Source organism: Plectropomus leopardus, chromosome 6 (genome assembly GCF_008729295.1).
Source record: "Plectropomus leopardus isolate mb chromosome 6, YSFRI_Pleo_2.0, whole genome shotgun sequence".
In the NCBI taxonomy this organism is placed as follows: domain Eukaryota; kingdom Metazoa; phylum Chordata; class Actinopteri; order Perciformes; family Serranidae; genus Plectropomus; species Plectropomus leopardus.
In genome coordinates this window covers 10,459,455-10,482,847 of record NC_056468.1, presented here as the reverse complement: position 1 = coordinate 10,482,847, position 23,393 = coordinate 10,459,455, and the positions used below count along the sequence as shown (strand labels likewise).

The 23,393-nt window shown below is 40.9% G+C and overlaps 1 protein-coding gene across 1 annotated transcript in view; it reads right to left on the bottom strand.

Moving 5' to 3' along the window:
- Positions 1–23,393, bottom strand: part of rimbp2b (RIMS binding protein 2b) — a 107,107-nt gene that overhangs the window by 10,002 nt on the left and 73,712 nt on the right. The window contains exons 8-21 of the mRNA XM_042488465.1: positions 22,845–22,895; positions 22,467–22,487; positions 19,300–19,504; positions 17,629–17,777; positions 16,802–16,881; positions 15,930–16,039; positions 14,978–15,850; positions 9,076–9,227; positions 6,967–7,632; positions 6,504–6,653; positions 4,824–4,985; positions 2,402–3,178; positions 1,149–1,257; positions 522–647 (exon numbers count right to left, since the gene is read on the bottom strand). Coding sequence (XP_042344399.1) covers positions 522–647; positions 1,149–1,257; positions 2,402–3,178; positions 4,824–4,985; positions 6,504–6,653; positions 6,967–7,632; positions 9,076–9,227; positions 14,978–15,850; positions 15,930–16,039; positions 16,802–16,881; positions 17,629–17,777; positions 19,300–19,504; positions 22,467–22,487; positions 22,845–22,895 — 3,631 coding nt within the window. The remainder of the gene's footprint in view (positions 1–521; positions 648–1,148; positions 1,258–2,401; positions 3,179–4,823; positions 4,986–6,503; positions 6,654–6,966; positions 7,633–9,075; positions 9,228–14,977; positions 15,851–15,929; positions 16,040–16,801; positions 16,882–17,628; positions 17,778–19,299; positions 19,505–22,466; positions 22,488–22,844; positions 22,896–23,393) is intronic.

Here is a 23,393-nt window from a genome sequence, read left to right as displayed (position 1 = left end):
AAATGTGCTTCAACGGTGTAAAACGTGTTTTACTTTCATGGCAGCAGAGTTGATGAATGTGCAACCGAGTGATACCAACAAGGCAGTCTTTTCTTCTCCTTCTCACTGTATTGTAAACTGGTCATGCAAAATTAAAGCAAACGGGCTACTGGCTCATGAAGGTAAGAGGAGAAGGAAAAGAGGTGACGGAGAAGCTAAGGAAGAGGGCGGGCTAAGTTGGGGTGGGGTGGGAGGGTAGCCTGGGTATGGAGGGTGAATGGGAAGAGTAGGAGTGAGTTGGGGTTTCTTGGGATTGGAGGTGTAGGAGTACATACAGGGAAGGGATTTTCATTCTCCAAAAAACGGGAAAAAAGTGGCCAGTCTTGTCTTCCCCCGTCAGCTTTATTCAGCTAAGCTAAAACTAAACAAAGCAGCTAACTGTCCAGCACAGAACAAAGACCACCATATCACTGCATGTGTTTAAGACCGATTCTTGGCCTTTTCTGGCATTGTCAAGGTGAATTGTCAGCTGCACCACATACCATATTGATCCTCTGAGGACATAGATCGCCATATCCTGCGCCGAGCTACACTGCCATAGTAAACATCCTCCTTGACGGGTGAGAGGTTCCCCTCACTCCCCTCACTGTTACTGTCCATGGTGATCTCTACAGAAGACACCAATCACAACGTTACGGTCAGAGATCCCCCGCACACACACTCTGCTCTACCCCATGGCCCATTCACTCATGCTGAGACAGTAGGATGATGAGGTTGCCCTGAGGTGGGGGAGGGGGGGTGTACAAGGCAACAGGTTTCACTCTGGAGTCACTGGGTGTAAAACAGCAATGCTTGCACTGTTGCTGGGAGGTCAAATTAGGGTGGTCATCTTAGCATGTTAACCCACAGTAAACACAGGCATAGGGAGTGTATCTGGGAGAACTTTCCTGCATGTGAACATTTGGCGAATCCAGCTCGTGAGGATGGACAGCTACTGGGGTGTGCAAACACTCCCCAAAATAAGGGTCTATGTGGTTGGTTAAGCTCTATGGGAGAGATGTACAGCTCGGCTCACATGGGTAAGGGGAGACACATGGTATAAATAGCACAAACATCAGTGGCCCTGCAGGTGGGGATGACGCGTCTCCTCATGATGTGACCTCACTAACCAATGGATGGGATGGGCCGTTGCTGAGGGGGGTTGCCGATGTGAACCGGCCTCCTCCCTGAGTGGTCCAGACGATCAGCGCTTCCATGTGATGGTGAGTTCCCAATGATCTTTAGAGTAAAAAACAGAAGATGAGAGGTCAGAACAACAAACAACCTGCGTTGTGAAGATGAGTAAACTTTTAAAATCATTTAAAAGAATCCCACAATCCTGTTAAAACAACTGAAAAACCATAAGAGCAAATGATGTAATTTCCATTTGTCCTTAGGGAGGCAAAATAATAGAAGAAAATCCATAAAACAATAAGAAAACCCAACAAACCATCAAAACAAGTAAATCAAATCAACCCCCAACACAACAACATGGACTGAGGGGGTCAGGGAGGGTCAGATGTTTAGCTAAAGACCATTTGTTTGGTTTGTTTTGCTCTGTGCATGTCAGCTCCTTGATGAGAAAAGAAAGCAATGGCAGCACAAAAGACAAAAATGATGAGTGGAGAGAAAGGGAGGATGAGAAGACAAAGAGTAGAAGTGAAGAGTTAGTGTGAATGGATAAAAATGTTAGATGAGCAAAGCCATTATAGCTCCAGCCTGAGGCTTTGTTTAACAACAATCACAACATTTGAATTTAGGAAAAATGATGATGAACAAGATCTTTTTCTGCTGAAACAAGTGAAAGAGACAAGCAAGGGATGATGCGTATGGGTTGAAGGCTAAATTAATCACCGCAGGCTGCAGAAATCTTGATCTGGCCTTTTTTTGGCATGTGAAGCAATGAGAGACGAGAGATGCTGAGAAAAAGCTCCAAGCATAAGGTGGAGCGTTAATGGCTGCAGCTCTAATGGACAAGACATGGAGAGCAACAAATGAAGCCAGCAGCTGGCAGAGGGGAGGCGGGGGAAGAAGAGACGGGAGCAGCACGTCCCCATGCACTGCACAGAGACTTCCCTTTAAATGGAACCTTTCCTCTCAAAGACATGAGAAGTCAAAACGTAAGTAAATGGCCTTTAGGTAATTGAAAGCTTGACTTTAAAATCCACCTGACATTCTGAGTACAAGCAAAATAACACACAAAAATAAAACATCAAATCAGACCAACCATAAACGTGTGAGAACTTGTCATAAAATGAGAATGTCAAACGAAAGAAAAGGAACAAAAGGAGGTAATCATAAAGAAAAACAGACGACATTAAGGAAACAGAATGGCTGCAGCTTGCTGATGGAAAGTACACAGCAGAAAGTCTGAATCACACACCAGCGGCTGGTCCCGGTTGAGCCTGGACAAAGACTGGGCCCTAGCCTCCCTGTGGGGGCTGTAATAGGCCCTGTCCAGCTCGTTCAGCCTGCCCTCGCTCAGGGCCGCTTCCCTGGAGTAGTTTCGCAGCGCACCATCCCGACCAGGCCCAAAGTGCTCCCTGTTCCTAAAGTCACCTGTGTGTACTGACTTGGCAGCAGTCACTGGGATGTCAGAGAACTCCTCCTCTACACTGCACTGGCGGGTCAGAGTTCTTTTACGGCCCATAGCCAGCGCACGCCTTTCTACCGGGCCTTCACAGTGAATGATGTGAACGGGCCCCCGCATGGGGCTCCCGTGAGCATAGTACCCTCGATAACCCCGGCCCAGAGAGCCCTCTTCCTCACTGCCGCAGTCTAAACCACTGTCAGGGCTCTTGGTGTTCTGCCGGTTGGGTCGTACCAAGATGCGGTCGTCTGCGTTGTAGCAGTAGCGGCTGTCGGTGAAGCGAGGGGAGGAGCGCTGGCGCTGCAGGTGGCGGGAGTTCTTGCTGGGGGTGAGATGGTTGTGCATGTGGGTGTCCTGTGGGTACATCCTCCGCTGAGTGTGCGGCGTCCCCGGCCGACCGCCCTCTTCAAAGCACAGGCGTTGGCCCATGCCGTCCACGCAGTCGGACTCTTCCTCCACCTCGGGGATGCTGTGGAGACGCTTGCTGCGGAGCGACTTCTGCTTCACCACCTCCCTCTGGAGATCCCAGCAGTCTCTTTCCTCAGCTAAGTCCTGACGCTTGTAATATGCCTTCGGTCGTGACCAGGAGGCAAAAGTTCCAACATTTCACAGTTCAGTTAGTCAGTTCAATTCAAAAGGTTCAGTTTAGATTTTTTTTTTGTGAGGAGGGTTGAAAAGTTTTTTCGGAGGTTTTAGAACAGGCAGGAAACAACACAGTATGTGAATAGAACAAATGGGGGGGAAAGACAAAATAAAGACAGAATTAGTTATTTGTGGCAATGTAGTAAGACATGCAGTCTCATTCCGTGAGGAGGAAATGGCATGCTCTGAACAGGAATCTCAAAGGCTCAAATGTGGAGTGAGAACTGATAAAGTGAGTGTGGGCACGGAGGTTGAATGTAGAGGAGGGAATTTCACTCGTGAGAAATTAGAAATATCCAAACAAAAAGAAAGTGACAGGCTAAGTCAGTGCCACAGGTGAGGGAGAAATGAAAACATCAATGTGGATGAAATTAATTAATAAATCTTTTAAAAAAAAAAAAAAAACATGAGGTTGAGTGAGTGGAAAAATCAGCTGCTGAGGACATACTGTATCAGGACACTTATTTAGCAACAGTTTTAAACACACAGAGATTCCTTCAATTTCCTTACAGAAAATAACAGTAGAAGCAAATTTGACAATTTATCTATAACCATTCCCTTAATAATGTCTCATTCAAATTCTTATATCATTACTATACATATTTAAAAAATATTTTTACAGAAATATAAGGGCGATGGATAATGTGCAACAGTGATTTACAAGTAGATGGCAATGACAAAAAGGAGATGCAGCATTGGTGTATTTGACACACTAAAGACTACCCCTCATTAACACCACATTACTGTACACATTTAACTGAACACAAACAGGGATATCCTCTCCAAAACTGCAATGATATTGTGTCGACTTCTGGTAGCAAGCCTACTTTAATACATAGTACATACAAGCCACTACAGTATACTTCCTCACTCTCATCTCTTAACATGCTTTTGTTTTATCGTGACAGCAGATTGCCTTTACATCCAGACATCCCCACTGACAGACCAGATGAAGACAAGATCATGTACCGACAATGTTAACATTTACATCGACAGTAGAAAAATTAAACACCAGGACATGACGGACATAAACAAACGTGAATATTTCCATTTAAGTACTCACTTAAATGAGATTCCCATAAGCACTTGATATGCCATGACCCTTTGATACAGCACAGTATATTAAAATTTTCACTTGAATATCACATTTGACTTTTTGTAACACTTGTTTGGTGCAGTGTAAAGAGCATCAAAATGCAATGCAAACCACAACAATATTATGCCTTTTGTTTACAGCCTTCCCCTCTAGCATGCGGTACAGTAATGTATACGTGGCCATTCCCATGAGCTCAGCCTTGATTGACTAAAGCAGTGCTGGAGGGGCGGGGGGTAGGAGCAGGCTGGGGTGGGAGAGGCTGACTCAGCTAACACAAGGCAGGGGGAGCTCAGCCAGGCAAAGCCACGGCGGGCCTGGTTGTAGAGCCTGTGAGAGAGAGCAGGTACTTTTGAAGGTGGCAAGACGCACCCTCCCTCCCTCCCTCCCTACACCCCCTCCCTCCCTACACCCCCTGTCGTACCCACCGCCCTCTGACCTCCCCTTGTTCAATACAGACTGAAGGTGTGCAGTGTGTACCTTAAGAGTGTTGTGAGAGTTGATACTGCGCCTGCGGCCCTCCTCCAGCTGCATCTCAGAGTAAAGATCTTCCTCATCCTCCTCCATGATGTCGGACAGGTCTGAACCCCGGCTGCTCTCTGTGTGGTACTCCTCACTGTGGCTGTAGTGGTGATGATGGTGCTAAAGGAGAACAAGAGAGCATATTAGGTAGAGATCAGCAAATTCAAAGTTAATATTTTGATCTTTTTTTTAACATCTTTGGTGCTGTATTATGTGGCAATAGTCACTATTACCAAAGAGACAAAGGAAAGTGTCTCCACTTAACAGAGACTCACGCCAGGTTCACACTCAAGACAGAAGCGCCACGATATGTCAGCTGTCGTGCAAGCTGTAGCCTGACTGTTCACACCAGAAGCTGATTCTTCTGTGTCGATCAAAAGCAATTCTGTTCTCCTGCTCTTTTTTAATCACACGTAGAGCTCTGTCAATAACTCTGCTTATTTATGTGTGTGTGTGCATAGATGTGTGTCTGCTTGTCTCTGTTTAGGAGAAACTGACAAATATGTGAACTAAGTAGGTCTGCATAATTCAATAAACACAGTCACAAAAAGCAGTGATATTGGGTTATTTCAAATAACTATAGTGGATCAACATATTTTCAAATTTCATCGTGGAGGTGGGGCGAAAACATGAAGAACAACAGGGATCAGATTATTCATACCATAAATCATATGTCTTTTAAATAATTTATAAGAGATTATCAGTTCAATCTTTGTCAAATTTGCTCACAGAGACTATAGACCACACACCAAAACAAAACTACGGATTGTGAGCCGGCCAGAGAGATTGTGGGAAGTGGGAAACACGCAAAGGAAGCAAGAAGCACTCCATGGCAAATAGGGTTTGTGGCGCTTCCTGGTCCAGTGTAAACCTGGCGTAACAATACGTCTCAATACCATAGCACCGACTGAAAACTACCAATAATGTCACCTAAGTAATCGGACACCTCCATCCAAATGCAAAAGCAGCTCTAAACTCCAAGTGGCTGGCCAACATACAGAATTCCCATTAGCTTTTAATATTAATTGGTGTAAACACATCTGCATGTATTGGTTGACTTCCAGTAAAAGCCAGAATGTTCATATAACTTTGTTCAAAATGTTGTGCATGCTGGTGAAAAGTCTTGTAAAGCTGCAAAATTTGCACTGAAATTATGCAAAAGTTTGCTAAAGTAAAACTTTTGTTTTGACTGGATTTGTTTTTTTTTGTTTGGTTGGTTGGTTTTTTGCAACAACAAAGACGGGGATGACATACAGATAGGAAGGTAGGGTTGGCACAGGTTAATAATATACAGAACATTGAAAGTAAGAGGTCTGTAGCTGTGTGACTGTGTTTTTAATTCTGTCTGCCTCTAAAATATATTTGGATTTGGTGCATGTGTGTGGTCCCATTTGTATTTCTGCATATATAAAAATGTACATGAACGATGTAAACAAGATTCTCGAAAATAAAATTGTATTACACCGATGCAAAAATACCCATCAGTAGGGGCTTAAATTTTATATAATGGGGTGTGTTTTGATTTCATTCAATTGGATTTTGCATACTTGTAACTGTAGGCACAGATTCTTCAGAGAAAAAAGTGATACACATTCACTGATTGTCTGAGCACAGCTTGTTGCATTTTCTGTGAAGTACCTGTCTGCCCAACTCTGAGCCTCTGAGAAATTCATCCACTGAGGCTCCTCTCCTCCTCGCATGAGGAGAGTCGTATCCATCCTCCTCCTCATCAGAGTTGAGTGGATGCAAGGCATTACCTCGCTCACTAAAGATATTCCTTTTTTCAACCTAAAAAGAGAAATGTTAGACATTTAGACTGCGCAGATCCAAATCATGTAGTGTAATATTCATATTTTTGTTCTTAAATCTAGTGAAAACAATTTGGGGAGCTATTTTAATTTCCACTAATGTTGTTTCATAATCATTTTCAACAGGTTTCTAGTTTTATACTGAAACTAATACTTTTCATGCTAATAGCTTTAACAAGTGAAATCATCCTATCATTCTCACAGATATTCTCATTTGTATAATAAAAAAATCAGAGATGAAAGGGGTTATGATAATATGTTGGTACAACTGATTGAACTGAATCGGCACGTACCCGGTTGCCCTCAGCAAACACTCTCTGGGCAGCTTCCCTGGCCATGGCCTTGGCGATGGTGTTGGGGATGGGGACTCCCTGAGGCTGTGGCAGGATCCTCTGAGGAGAGGGCGATCGCCGTGGCTGGAAGTGCGGCGGCTCCAGGTTGGGTCCACGCATGGGGGGCAGCGGAGAGGGGGATCGCTCCCAGGGCGGGGCTGTCCGCAGTCCCACCTCATGCTCTTTGGTTTCTGGCTCTCTGGCACTTACTAACGGTTTGGACTTGGGCATGGGGTGGCGCTGGAAATGAGGCTGGGAATGAGGAGGGGGTTGGCAGATGGGCTGTGAGTGTGGCTGTGCGTGGGGCAAAGTGTGGGGCTGGGCTCGGGGCATAGGTTGCACCTGGGGCTGAGGGTGATTCGGGGGGTAAGTGGACGGGTACGGAGGATGGGTTTGTGAGTGTACCGGATGGGACTGCGGGTGGGCCATAGGATGGGGAGGCGCAGTGGTTCGGTGGGAGAGGCGCGGAGAGCCCAAGAGATTGTGCGGGATGATGGCCACAGGTGAGTCCTGGGACTCTCCTTGTGTTGATAACGTCCTTACAATGACTTCCCTGGCCTCCAGACACTGAATCCTGTTTAACTCCACGGTCACATAGTCTGCTGTGGGGTATAAGACCTCTGCTATCTGTATTCACAAAGGAACCAGAGAGTCCTTACCAAAGAGCAATTCACAACATCAGCATACAAAAGTAGTCACTCTGTAACCATCATACAAACATGTATGCATTTCTAGCTCTCATGTCTGTCGGACAATTATTAAAAATAAAAATCTACAAAAACAATCACAGCACATGAACTTGTAAATGTTAAGAGTAATAAAATGACCATGTTAAAATTTGATCTAAAGCAATCACTTCAAGCCTGTTGGGAAATAGTCACTTTTTTCTACATCCAGCTGTTGATTTTGGTTTGGTAATGATCAGTTGATGATCGATTAATCGGTCATTTTGAATCTAACTGAACATAAGAAATGTAATTGATTAATCAATAGGCTATGCTATATGTCAAAGTGTATTCAATATGTTAGTGTGATGATTTGATTTGAGTAAAAACGCATTTGGTATTCTTTGGTATATGCAAAGTTTTTATGCTTTTTTGACGATTAATCAGTTGTTAATTTTACCAAAAATTCATTAAGGAAAGTGCTTACAATTTGCAACCCTGTTCAAAGTTAAACTGTACACTATCATGGTTGCACACACACACTCAACTCAGTATCAGCTCCCTGTGCAAAAGGTAAAGCTATATCTTCAGTCCCTGGGGGCTGGATTAGGAACGGGACAGTATAAAATTTAATCACGGATTGGGATTAAAAATACTCACAATAAATTGATGGTAGTGCTGAGAGAAATGGAGAAATAAAAAAATCGCTATTTTTGACCAAATACCTTGATATCGATCTTGGAGTGATATTATAAGGTTGACAATTGGTGTTTCACAAAATATTTACACAATGAGATTTTGATAGATAATCATCAGTAATGTGGATATACGGCCAAAGTGGGTAAAGATAAATAACAGAACAGCTGCAATCATCTGGTAAGTTCAGAAAAGACCATCATTTTACTGTAATTCAGCCTTTAAAACCAGGAAAAGACTCTGCAAAAAACACACTACACTTAAAAAAAGATCTTAATCAAAGCATTGGAAAACCTTATATTGACAGATATGATGTCTTATCAAAAATATTTGAGAAGCCTCAGTTCTTTGAGATGGTTTCTTTGTTTTTCAATGAAAAGGATGTTCACTGTCCTCTGACGCAATAAAAATGCTGGTAACTAAAGTTAAGAAAAACTGATTTCAGTATGGTTTAGTGCCATTTTAAAAGTTGAAGCATATTTTAAAGCTTATCAGGATAATATTGTGAATCTCAATTGTTTTGGGTAATCATGACATTTTAACATGGTTCCATGCTTCAGCTGGTATCAGCATTTTATAATTTCTCCAGGAGATGGCAATAGAGCACTACTCAAAGAATTCACTAATAAGGAAGGAAACGGCTATGTTTTCTGAGAATTGTATTGAATGACTTAAAAAAAGAAAAAAGACTTATTCTGACATTTGGTACCTTTTGTCCCTTTGTGCACACGGCGTAGCCAATCACACTGGCACCGTTGGAGGTTCCTGAAGATGTCAGAGGCGGCGGCTTCCATCTGACCTGCAGGAGCCCCGGCGTCTGACCACACTGGACCTGCACCTCCTGGGGAGGGAGAGGGGGCCCTGGGGAGCACAACACACACACTGGATAAGGAGAGAAAAAAAGACAGCTCAACAGCAGCTGAACCATTTATGCCTAGTTGATCAAAAAAAAAGATGTGCTGACCTCTGTGCTATGCCATTCAGTAATAATTTCACAGAAATGAAACAAGGTTATTCTCATTCTAGAGGAACAGTATTATATATATATTATATATCTACAGTGCTGCAGCCTGACCTCACGGGATTATCAAAAATTGTATTAAAAACATAACGTATACTAATTTCTAAATATAAAGGCATTTTCTATTTTACTGAAATGACCAGCTGGTACATTACTGTGATGCACACAGAGCCAGTGACAGCTGGATGTTCAAATATTGTCATTTATAGGATGATTTTGTTATATTTATGCTCAACTCTGTGCAGGTTGACAGCGTGCATCCAGATATTCATTCATACGGGTACATAGGCAATACATTGGTTGAAAAAGCCAAGTTTGTCAGCATGTAGCCATCAGTGAATATACAGCGGTATCCTGTTGCCAGATTCTCGCTGACAATATTCTATGGAGCATAAAAAAAAACACAGTTTGCTATTTCCACAATCTGTCAGTGCTGCCTGCATACTAAACAACATAACCATCTGTGCAGTGCTGCTGCTCCCCTGCAGTCACACAGTGAGAGAGCGAGCAGCCAGATGCAGTCAGCAGTATCTCGGAGCTGCAACGTGCAGCTGTCTGTGTGTCCGAGAATCTCCATCAACACAATCTTAATCACATTTCTACGCTGACTGTCAGCACACAACACATGCAGTCTTAGAACAGCAGCAGTGGTTGTTTGGAGATTTCATTTCCTCTTGTCTATTTTAAAGTACGCCTGTCATAAACAACAAGCTCCTCAGAGAACTGAAATGAAGTGAAAATGAATATTTCTGTGGAGCCACTTTCATTAAGACCGGACACAAACAGCACACACTAATTTCCAGGCAGGGAACTGGAGGCTGCTCTGCGTGACTAATATGAATAAAAATGTTGTATCGCTAAGAAGTCAAGTGTTTGAGGAACACATGCTAAGTGTGAAAGTCTGATAAAGTGCCTCCAGACATTGTTGTCCTTATTGACAACAGTTGCCCGCCACCGATACTGACAATATTTCAGACGCCTCTAATTAACATGTTCAATAGATACATCATTTAATGAACTCTCAGCATGTTCGCTTGTCAGCTGCCAACAGGAAATGTCAATTCAAACTTCAGCCTCAAGCTGTCTGTCCGCCCCTCTCTTTCTCTCCCACTACCTCTGTGTCGCCTGTATTTGCTTTCACCTTTTTTGTAGTCACTGCTTGACAGCAGCTCTTATCTTATGCCGGTATCTTAACAGTGACTCTGTTTACATGCACACTAATATTCTTTATAATTATGCCCATTTTTCTGTTTTGGGCTACTGATGAAACAACATGGCAGACTCCGTAGAAGATTACCTACTCTGTATGTAGATATACCTAAAAAGCTCATTCTAATTGTCAGGTTATTAAAGTAGTTATGAGAATTATATTCCATTTGTGTCAATAGATGTCCCTAAATCCTACATACTGGACCTTTAAGAAATGTATTATATGCATTATTGTATGCATTATACGCTCTTAATAGATACGTCTCAATTAGGTTTTTGAGACACGTAGCCTCTTGCCTGTTCAAAGTCAGCTCTGTGCGTTGTCATGGATGTGTTGTGCACAAACCAGTGCACATGGGAGAAGGTTTCCTTGTAGGCTTCTTCCAGAAAGCCCATCTGATAGAATTATTCATTTTGACCCAAACCAGAACCAGACTTTAACCTTAACCAAGAAATCCCTTTCTGAAAGAAAGACCTCCACAAAAACCCATCCCAAAACAGCCAAACCAGCTAACAAACAGTTTATAAGGCTGTGGGATAAAGATGCACGCCCAACAGAAAAGCCTGCATTTCGGTTTGGATGGAGAAACAATCTGATTTTGAGCATGAGTGACATGGATAGCTACAGCTTTTTGAGCATGAGCATATTGCAACGCCAACCTTTTGCACCACTGGCTGAAAACCATTTACAAAAATCATGTTTTGACACAATGAAGCAAAATAGAACAAGCAGCTCCAGTCGTTCCACTGTCCGTTTTTGACAGGATAAATTACATGTTAGGGCACATTAGAGTATTAGTGGAATAATCATTTTCATTAGCTTTGTAAACAGCTTTGTAGGAATAGTTTGTTTTTTTATTAGAATAAGGGCAAAAAACAGAATATTTTGTGTATGCAAACATAGTCATTGGGAGCTTTGTTGTCTTTCCTATAATAAATTATGATTAAGTAATCACAATTCCTTCCCTTTGAGGACTTGGTCAGACACAAAGTAATGTAATATGATGCATCTGAATCATACTTTATCCGCACCCGCAATTGGCTAATGACACTGTACCTTTAGATCTGCACACACAAAACAGTGCCATAAACATGGCTGGCTGTGGAGACAAACACTCTTGTTACATTCTCACTTTTAAAGATTCCCTGTAGCTACACAGTCAGGCTGTGAGACCCAAGTCAGTGCTGGCAACAGCAAAGCATCACCAGGCCTCATGGGAGAAGAAATCCCAGAGATCTACGCTCACTATTTACACTAATTTGGCTTCCAGAGACACTGTTTCCAGAGTAAGAGCTGTATTCTGAAATGCTTCCTCGATGTTTTCTTGCATTTTTTTCCTACCATGCATGTGTCTTATCGCAGCAGTACACACACATACACAAATCCTTGAGGGCAATCTTAAAGTGGCTGGGGAAAAATGAAAGTGGCTGAGATGTTTGTCAGGTTTGTAAATGTAATGGGCTTGAAGCGTGTGGCAGAGTAAATAAATAGATCGCTGTGTTGGATGGAAATTATCAGATGGCTTTCATTGTGAAATATCAGATGACTTTGAAACGGAATATTAGACGACAAGAACGGCAATCACACTGGGGTGAACATGAGAGCATAACTACCCCTTCATCATAAAAACACCTTTTACACAAAAGCTACAAACTGATAGCATTTGCAGGCACTAACAAAACAAGACTTTGGTTCAGTCTGAGCTCTCTGGTCAACCTTGTTTCTTGCCACAACTGGCACTTGTTTGCAATGAAAAATCTATCAGAAACCCATTGTACACTGCCTTCCCAGCACCAAACAGCAGACAAAGAGACTAGCTTGTGAACATAGTGGAGCATTTTGCTGCTAAGGAGCCAGATATTTTTCTCAGGTATTGGAGAGAGATAAAAGGAGCTAAAAAGAATTGTTGGACTAACATTTGTAAGGTGGCCAGAAACACGCATTCAGAGAATGGTAATGTTACTCCGTGTGCTGGACGTTTAAATGAGCAACTATTTGCTAAAAAGAGTCTCAACGAGTCTCATTCATGACACATGAACAGAACAAATTTGTGGAAAGGAAATTTACAAGTATTCCAACATTCATCAGTATGTTGGTAGCTCCGATATTTGTCTAAGTACCAACAAAATATACACCTGCCTCTGACTGCTTGAAATGCTTGTGTAAATAAGGAATGCACATAAATATTGCTGGTCAGTATTAGAAATTACAATTTTAATTTCTATTATGCTCCATTATGTTTAGTTTAGGGCCCGAGCCTGATTAAAAATTCAAGTTTGTAATGTAAAAATGGGCCTATATTATGTTATATTTTATATATTACAAATATTTTTTTAAAATATTACAACATTAGAACAAGCTAAGGCCTGGTGTGTTTCCTCTCCTCACTTCTCTTCTTCTCTTCCTTCTGTTAGCCTATTTGTCTGTTATCTCGTGCATGACAGGTTCAGGAAAGCAGGCTGAGCCCCTTGTTGCATCTAGTGCACATGGTCTATGGTGATGCGCAGATGATGATAACCACTCTACAATGCATGTTATGCACATCTCTCCCATTGCTGGGGAGGCAGAAGCAAACACTGCCAACCAAGTCGCCTTGCAGCCCTCCTTTTGCTCTTTTTCGTTTTCCTCCCCTCCTGCGTCTGCTCTGGCCTGCAAAAGTGAAATTAAATGCCAACCCTAGAATCTCTCTCTTCTGGCATTTCCCCTGGCTGTATTTGCATGTTTTTGGCACTGTGTCCCTTGAATGGACAGTGCACCTGGTCGCTACCTTTTTATAGAGCCCCGCCCTTCCCCGAAATGGAGCGGAGGTACAAGCACATAAAAATTCTCAACACAGTTAATAAGACAAACATAAGAGAATACAGGCAGATGGCAGAGTCCCTGCAGATAATCACACAGGCACACATTTCTAGTTGGCCATAATATGATTGAGAGGTATTAGTTATGTATAAGAGCATCCTACATAGTATATTTAATTTACATTAAAGCCGTGCTTTTGACATCGTGAGAGTGAACTTAAGTAGGGCTCTGCTTTAAGCTTAATGCCAACATCAATATGCCAACATGCTGATGTTATGCAGGTATAATGTTTATCACGCTCCCCTTCTTGCATGTTTACATCTACTAATTATCACTAAACAAAAAAAAGTACAACTAAGGCTGATGGGGATGTTTTTGCAGGAGTTTGATATACACTGAAGTGTAGGATAAAATAAAAAAAATGGCCAGATGCTGCTGAAAAGTCAGGAGATCACCAAGAACACAAGTTATCAGAATTCATCCTGAGGGGGGAAGTAAATGTCTGCACCAAATTTTAAGGCAATCCGTCCAACAGTCGATCTGATAATTCAAAATAAACCATAAATGTGTCACAAGAGAAGAAAATCCTTAGATACAATCTCCGGGCTCATTGGATATCTGTACCAATGGCAGTATTTCAGACTGGACCAAAGCAGTGGGCTGAGCAACCAACCAACAGACGTTGCCATCCCTAGAGCCATGCTAGCAAGGCTAAAAATATCCCTGTAGGTCTAGCGGGGACTAGACAACCATACACCACATGGAAAAAAGTCCCTTTCTTACAGGTCGACAAAGTACACAACTCTCTTGATTCAATGTATAGGTATATATATTACTCCAATCCAAGTGAAAGTTACTGAGTAAAATTATTACTTGAGCTAAAGTGCCGGAGTAGGTCCTTTTAAAAATACTTAAGTATTCAAAGTATGTTTTAAATCTCAACACATTGTTGTATATTTTCACAATACATTTACACTAAACTCTAAACAACCCACTGAATGCACTGACTTGCTTACAGAACCTGTGAATGAAAAACTTGCTGAATATACTGTAAAGCTGGTAGAAATGCCCCCCAAAAAAGCAAATTAACAAAAGCACCATCTTTGTTATTTTCATTTTTTGAAGAGGAAAAATTAATACCTTAACCTGCTTTCTCATGTTAGATGGCAAATTCTTATAGACAGTGATTGAGTTTTTGCTAACAGAGCAAACATTTAAATCATTATGAATTATTCTTCATCCAAAAAACTTCAAACACGGAATGGAGGTAACGCCATGGCTGCATTCTGCATGTAACCATAGTTTATGGATTTTTGAATTGCATAGAAAAGAAAAAAAAATCACTTCAAAGCAATTGTAATGAGTAATGAGAGCCTTCATAGAAATATAGAGTCAAAAGTACAATATTGTCTTTTAAAAGTAGTGGAATCAAAGTAATATGTTTCCAAAAAATAATAGTCAAGTAAAGTACAGATACTCCAATACAGATACACTACTTAAGTAAATGTACTTATTACTGTCTATCACTGCTGCTTTAGTGTGGTTTACAGAACAGATGTGAGTAATGATTTAGAGGCTGACCTGCAGGCTGAGTGCAGAACTCCACAGAGATTTCCCTCTTCTCCCTCTGATCCATCGGAAGCTGCCAAGGCACCTGATGCGGCTGCGCCACAACCTTCACCTTGTAAACCGTCATGGGCTTCAGGTTGAAGAACTTGTACTTATAGCCCCCAGCCTTGACCATGTCGTACTCTGCACCATTTAGGAAGATGGTGTGACAGTAGTTGCTGTTGCTGGGCATCCACGAGAGCTCAGCAGAGACCTGCGTGATGCTGTCCACCCGCAGGTAGTAAGGTGCCACCACCACGTCCTTCCCCACAAGCAAAGTGCACCGGAGCTCGTCCGACGGGCCCCGGTCAGTGATGCTCTGCACTGAGATTCGGTAGGTGTTGGTGGCCAGATTGAGCTTTTCTAGAAGGGACTTTGTCCTGCCCCCGTAGGGGACACTCATGCGCAACTCCTTATCCACCAAGACATTGTAGCCACTGATGGTGCCCCAGCCTGGTGGGACCACAGGAGGATCCCAGCCAATAATCACACTCTTGGCCAGTTGTTTGATCAGGTTGATGCGGCGGGGATAAGGCACAATGTCTTCGCCGACCTCGTCGATGCTGACATCCAGGGTTCCTGTCCCGTTGCTGGAGGAGCCCAGGAGGTCCATGCCCAAGCTGCTGGTGCTTAGACAGTCTAGTTTAGTGTCAGACAGCAGGCTGCTTATGCTCGTTCCCGTTCCTGTGCCAACTTTCAATCTCTGAGAACCCAGGCTACTGTGGTTGAGGTAGCCAGGCTCTTTAGCCACTGTGTCCCTGTGTTGGACAGAGGGTGTGTCCTCATCTTGGATAAAATCCACAAAATTGGACGGGACAAGTCCCCGCTGTCCATCCAGCAGCTCTCCTAAGAAACAAAAAGCAGATAGTTGATATTATGGCGACATTAAGGGTAAGGAATTAAACAAAACAGATGCAGGTCAGACCTTCGTAAAAGCCATCCTCGTCCATTGTCCCGTAAATGTAGAGGTACTTCCCTGCCACCAGAGGGAGCTCTGCCTCAGGATGCTCATTAGGCCCATCATAAGGATTGTAACTGCATCAAAAAACACAAACAAACAATTTAGCTGCAGAGGTGTTATATTTACTTTTTTTAAAAACAATTTTTTTATTTCATTTTTACAGTTACTCTCACTCAAGGTTGTTCTTTTTTCAACCAATCTGATTCTCCACTACGTGTGTCAATGGAAATGATTTGCTTGGTGCTGCTTTGGAAATATTAAGTTTGCTTCAGTTTTCTATCTATCTATCTGTTTCTTTTTTTTCCAAATATTAAATAGCTGAAGACAGTGTGGGTTGAAAGCTCTGGCCCTGTTTCACATATTTGTGCTCTGAGGATTCCAATTATTTTTTGTGCTGACAGGTAATTTTCTTGAGAGATAGAAACACTGAATCATCTTTAAGACTGCAGCCTAAAGCTCTGTGAGAGAAAGCAAATAGTCTCAGCAAGATTTGTCTATGACTTTTCTACACTGAGCACCCACTTGAGTTTACTGTAAAGAGGTATGTAAAGGATTTTTGGCCACCTCTCTTGGTAGTTATCACCCTCTCTTGGGACGTTCAACTGTTCCTGTTGATTACTACTTCAAAAATGCACTGAAATGACTTAAACATATTTTCAAATTTAAAGCAGTGGAAGGACTTACAGTGAAATAACCTGTTGGAAATGGCAAGAGTCTCATCTGGCAATGACCTGATTACAAATTCCACAAAGAGGTTGTATTTGTCTGATTTCAGTGTTTGCGATTCAAAACAAAAGAAAGACTGTGAATAGGTATCGTGTGTTGTGTGAACGTACCTGTAACGTGCAATACACAGACGAACCTTCCCTGTGAACCTTGGTTTGGACCTGGTGGTTGAGCTGAGCTCTTTGTCCATCTGCAGGACATAAAAGAGAAACAAATAATCCTATTTTCAATGTCAAAATCTCCTCTTTGTGTTTTCACCTTTCACCTAATACTCATGACACCAAAGTGAATAATGAGGGGGCTGTTCAAGTCTTGACTTTAGTATAAAAATTCCATGGTGTTCAGAAACAGCGTAAACGAAAAAATATTGGGTCTGTCAATCTCGGTGCCTGTGCTCTCTGATTCACTGAAAGTCTTCCGAAAAGTTGAACAAAAAAGCCCACAACATACATGACATGTCTTTCGTTCAAACTTTCGACGTCCTGTGCATTAAAACTGTTTTGATCAATCCCAAACTGAGTAAAACCGGGAAGCCTCCTGCACCCCTGCTGCATGGATTTTCTCTTGTTCAGTCTAAACACATTACTTAGATTAAAATGAAGCAGCATTTTCCCCAAAAATGTTACTAACTGCTGTCTGTACTAAAGGACAACAGGAGCATGAGCGGTAACAGAGCTCACCTCAGGTAACAGAGTACACCTCATGCTGTTTGATTTTTATCACTTTCTTTAAGTGGACGTTTACACCCGGATTTTATTTGGGTGATAAAAAGATGAATTCTTCTCTGCTACAGGTCCACATTGTCATTTCGGCTGTTAAAATAATCAATAAATCAATAAAATAAAATAATTTTTTCTATGAATGTCATGCAAAGTATAAATGGACAAAATGTACAATACCAAAGTCATATGGGATACAAACAGACACCATCAGATACCTCAGAGAGGAAAGCCTGTGCTGGGCTGCTGACTCGACCGCGAGTTAGGAATGTTGGCTTCACAGAGAGGAGCTCGGGCTTGTCTCCACTGATCTGGAGTGGTCGAATGAACTCAGATATCAAAGATCTGCTTGTTGGAGCCTCATTGCCTGTTGAGCAAACAGAACTTGTCTCATCAGATCTTCACATCAAAATACAATAGAGCATTTATCAAACGTGATCAAAAAAGAGAAATAGAAAACACAGCAGTTACTTCAGTTTTCCAAAAAAATCAAAAATACATATTTTCTCCTCTTACCTGTGGCACTGTTCATCACTCTAGATTGTTTTGATGTGAGATGGCGAGATGTCTGCTTTCTCTCAAATCTAATGGAACAAGATGGTTCTCAGCCTTTGGTGCTCTAAGAGCCCAAAAAATACAAATAATCTGCAGACCTTGTTGTAAGACCTAGTGATTTATTTTTTTTTTAACAAACTACATCTGCCAAAAGTGTCACTGCGCAGAAGGAAGCGTGCATTTACTCCTGGATGAGAAGCTCATGCTCGTAAATATGAAGGGTGACTTCCTCAGCTGAGCTGGAATGTTAGCTAACTCAGTGGTGCTAACTCAGTGGTGCTAACTCAGTGGTGCTAACTTGCAGTAGATGCATGCATAAAATAGTTCCTACATGAAACTGCTCACAGCAAGGATTATCTTGAGCAACTGTGTTGTAATTTCTGGAAAGTGACAATGCAGCTGAGTTTTCCAAATGTATGTTTTTAAGTGCCAGAAGCCCGGTGCCAACTAATTCCATTATATTTAAGGAAAGGCAGACATCTCTATGGCCAATATTTTCAACACTCTGCAACTAACACCAAAAACATCTTGATAAATAGCACTGTGGGTAAGAGAGAAAATATGTATTATGTAAACCCATGGTGAGCTACATTGTTAAAATGTAATGCAAACCACAAACACAGCACACATAACAGTAACAATTCACCTATATAATAATCAGCAGATATAGCTCATTGCATGCTGTTTACATATGTTAGCCCGACTATAACATGATCTACTCAATCTGCTATTGAAATAAGTATTTTTTAAGCAGGTATCATTTAGGTCAGTGTCACACAGAACGCTCTTCTGTTTCGAATAATTTTTAAACACAGTAAATGGCTTGAGTCAAATGATACACACTACTGTAATTAGTGAAGTGTTTGTGTATTTACAAAAACAAGTCAAAAACAAACAGAACAAGTTTTGCCAGCTCGAGGCTATTTCTCACTGTGATTGATTATTTCATTAACAATTTGTGCTAACTGCGGACGCCTCTCAGACTTCTAATTTCAGCTGCCATTTTTTTCACATCATTGTGAGCATACTGACTCCTCTTCCAATATGTGCAGTTTTTGCCAGCAGCTCTCACATGACAGAAATGAAACATTTATTCAATTGCACGGTGCATTAGTAAGAGTGGGCTCGATTGAGCTAAATTAATTTGGTTTAATTTATTAACTTCACACGTAAATGAGATTTCAGCCACTTAAAAATATGACAATAAATCAATACTATTTTCTTTGCTAAAAATATTCCAACTTTTATACTAATATATGAACTATAAGACATAGCAGATTTAAAAAAACAAACAAACTTGCATCACAATGGCATCAATGCAATCGTAGACATACCTTTTCCTATGGGAGCAGCCAGTCCATTCAGGAGCTGTGAGAGGGATTTGTTGGGCGACCCCGGAGATTCACATAGAGTTAAGGGTTCAGTGCTGAGGATATCAAACTTCCCAGCTTGGAGCCTGAACTTCTCCAGCTCTTTAGAGAGGAGGTTGAACTGCTCACTCTGAGACCGACATTTTTCCTCCAGCTCGCGGACTTTGGCCTGATGGTGGTGAGGGAGGAGAGTCATCGAGAGCAGAGTGAGAGACAGAGAGAAAGACAGGCCGACAGGAAGAAGGACAGAAAGACAGACAGGGTCAGGGAGAGAAAGGATGGGAAACAAAAGAAAACAAAAGAAGAAAAAAATAAGGAAAAAACAAGATGCAGGACTGAACATTATGCACACAGAAATGCCAGAGTACACACAGAACAGTAGGTGCGTATACGATGCTATACGCCTACTGTCTACACACAAATAGAACACGGATAAGACTTACTTTAGGACTTATTACATGTGGATTGGTCATTACAGAGAAAAACTCTCAACATGACCTAGACTATTACTGACATTGTTCAAGTCACATGCACATCTACTGTTAATAATAATACTACTGAAATTAAAAAAAGCCTCCTGTGTTGAGGCAGTTTGCTACCAAGACTGCATAGTGTCTTAGAGGATGAGGCTGATGATATTCCATGTGTTTTTTCTTATTGGAAAGTTATCCCTTCAGAGACCAAAACCAACAATCATTTTGTCTTACTAAAAAGTATGTGTGTAGCCAAAGCCTGATATTCCTCTGTGCCACAGAGCTCCATTGTTGTCCAAAAACTATTAAAAACACATCAGTGAAGTCACACTGTTGTACTGAGTAATATGTTTCTTCATTATGATGGATGTTTATTTGAAGTCACTCCCACATACAGTGCTGTACACTGTCCTGCTGCTGTAAATAGCACTGAATGTGAATCAATTTGCAGCTGAAAATAGTCCCGAATGCACTATTTACTTGTGTTCCAGTAACGTTTATTAAACTCTACAGTGCCCAGCTGTTTGGGGGAAGTTCTTCCCTTTTTTAAATATATTTGTGACTACACAGAATATTAGTTATATGTGTGATTAAAGTAATAATAAATGAGTGTTGAATGATTGACACACCGCAGAAAAATAAATTAACTACCAAACCAAATTTGAATGATTGAAAAAAAAAAAAATGAGGTTCCAAAACTGTGAATAAAATGAGCAGTCCTCCCTGCTCTAAAACGCTAAGGGGGTGTCTGCTGAAGGGGCTAAGCGGAATAACGAGAGCTGTTCGAAATACTCGAGGTGGGCCGGGTAGCTGGTTCAGGGTAAAAGACCGAAAGGTATGTTAGTGATGGCTATTTTTTTTTTAGTTTATATGATTATGGGATGTAACAAAGATGTTTATTCATGTAGTTATTGGAAAAAAAGAGCTAAGAGAGCTTGTAAAATGCTTGTAAAAAAAAAAACAAAAAAAAAAAAAAACTTGTAAAACTTGTGACACGTATGCTATGATCTCAAACACTTGTACTAATAGTAGCCAAAATAAATCCTGGACACAAAAACGGTGAAAGTCAGTTTAACAACCTAACTCCAAAACTCAGTACTGAATAGTTCGCAGTTTTTGCACATTTTTGAGAAGTATTTTCTAACGTGTTTAATGTGTTTAGGAATCAGATTTAGCTCAGGCCAGACTGTAAAGATTACATGTTCATTGGGAATGAATGGGCTCGAGGCTGAAAGTCGCAGACAGAACAAAAAAGTTAGTAAATATTGTTGGTAGTGGTCTTTTCATGGGATTTGTTAACAATGACAAATATAGAAAATAACAACAGCCATATACTTTAAGAGCAGGAAACTTAATTGCACAAACTAACACTGACAAACTAAACTTTACTGTTTGGGCAGGTATAAAGGAAATTCCAGATGCTAAAGCGTGATATCTCAAGTTGAATAACTGATCATCAAAAAACACATCTGAATCTCAAGCTGACAATCTGAACCGGCGTTGCTCTGCAGGACACTGAAGCTACCATGGAATTTTTTTAGCACTGCCCAACACACAGCAACGCCTTACTGTTTCTACAGTGCAGCACTTTCTACGTTGTCCTGTTAAGACACTGAGTCCATTTCATGCACACAGGTTGTTGCTGGTTAAAACATGCTGTTAGCAGACAGACAACGAAGGAAATCCTGCATTTGTGAAACAGAATTAGTAAATTAAGAAGTATTAGTTTGAATAGCATCATACAGTTCTCAGCTGTATGGAAGTAGAGAGTTTTTAAACACACATGCTGGCTAATAGACATGCAATACTACAATGAAAAGGGATCACATTCATCAGTATTTGATGATGTGATCCTTTTTAGAACAATACAGTTTTACACACTCAGAAAGCTACTGTGTGCATCATTATTATGAACGTAACGACTCATATTTGTGTACTGTAGATGAAAGCTTTCACTCTGAAATATATCCAATACATAAAGACTTCCTGTTTTACCAATTAAATAGATTATCTGCATTCATTTATAATAGTTTGTTATTTTTATTTGTTCACATCTAAACACACACTTTAAACACGCGTTTGGTCTTATAAAGTTAAATTTGCACACCTCGATGTGTTGCTGGGCTTTGATTATGTGGGATTGAGGTTGGTCACTGACGCCCCAGGCATTCCTCTTTAATTGAAGTCGCTCCATATTCTGAATCTTTTCATCAATTGTTAAGTGAGCGCCGCTGAATTTTTCTTTATGATCAAGTCAGAAAGACCTCCAGTTTATGCTGTCAGTCATGTTCCAGACTTTCAAAAAAGCTCCCCGCTTGTGAGTTTGCTTTGAAGGGAAATGTGAAACCGAGCTGAGCGGGTAGTAAAGAAACAGAGGCAGCCCTGAATATTTCTGAAAACCAAAAAGCAAAGATCACACATCAGATTAGTTCTCAACTGATGTATGCTTTATGTTACCTTTTACTCTCTGAGTACTTGTATATTCATCATGTTCATCATCAATATAAAACTTAGACTGTGATGAATAATTTTGTTTGTAATGTGGTGTTACATCACCTGGGCCAAAATAAACATGGGGATACTGTATTATTAACTATTCTGGGAATGGTGTAAAAAAAAAAAAGGATAAATAAATAAATAAAAACAATTCTGAAATACCTGCATGCTGTCCAAGTGGTTCTGTATAAGCATAAACACACACCCATTCAGTAAAAAGAGATGTAGGAAAGAAATAAAGCACAATTACACATGTGAGCACTCATACGCATCTTGAAAGCACAACACTCTCAGTTTAAATGTGTTACTCACAAGTCAGTTTAACAATATTTTGAAAAGAAATCTATAAACTCAATGATTCATATCTTACAGCATGAAAACTAAAAAAAAAGAGCATAAAGGTTCAGGTAGTGAGGTCAAGAAGAGCAGGAAATGGCCCTAAGCATACACAGGTCTGCCCCAGGGCTGACTAGTCCCTTATCCTCCAGCAGCAACCACATAAACACACACAGTCAACCCCCCCAGAGTCCAGACGCTCACCTCTAACAGATGGACAGCGCCTTCATGTTCCTTTTTTGCCTCAACCTGAGCCTGGGAAATACAGGGTGCAGCGGTTCAGTTCACTTTCATTTATACTGCAGTTAAGTTTCAGTTTAAAACGCCAATGAAAGGGCATTTACAAACAAACACCTTGTCATTCATTGGTGCTCAGGGTGAAAATGCTTGAGAAGAAAGCCACAATCTCCATCAACACTATGTGAGGCCACGATGAAGGATGATACTTTTAAGCAGTTCATTTATTTACCTCACATTGAACATTTCCAGCAGTGAGCATTTTTTTTTTAACTTAAAATAGAAACATTTCTGATTATTATTGTATTATTGTTGGCAGAGCCGAGGAAAATCTGACAAGTTGATTTTACTTAACATAATCATGTAAACTAATTGCCTTGAAAAAGGAGAGTAAATATAACTTTAATTCTTAATTTATGATTACTTTATCTATGTGTTAAGTTAATTTGAAATTTAGTTGCATTTACTCAATTTTGTGAAGTTGTTGTGACTTAAAAATTAAAAGGGAAATTACCT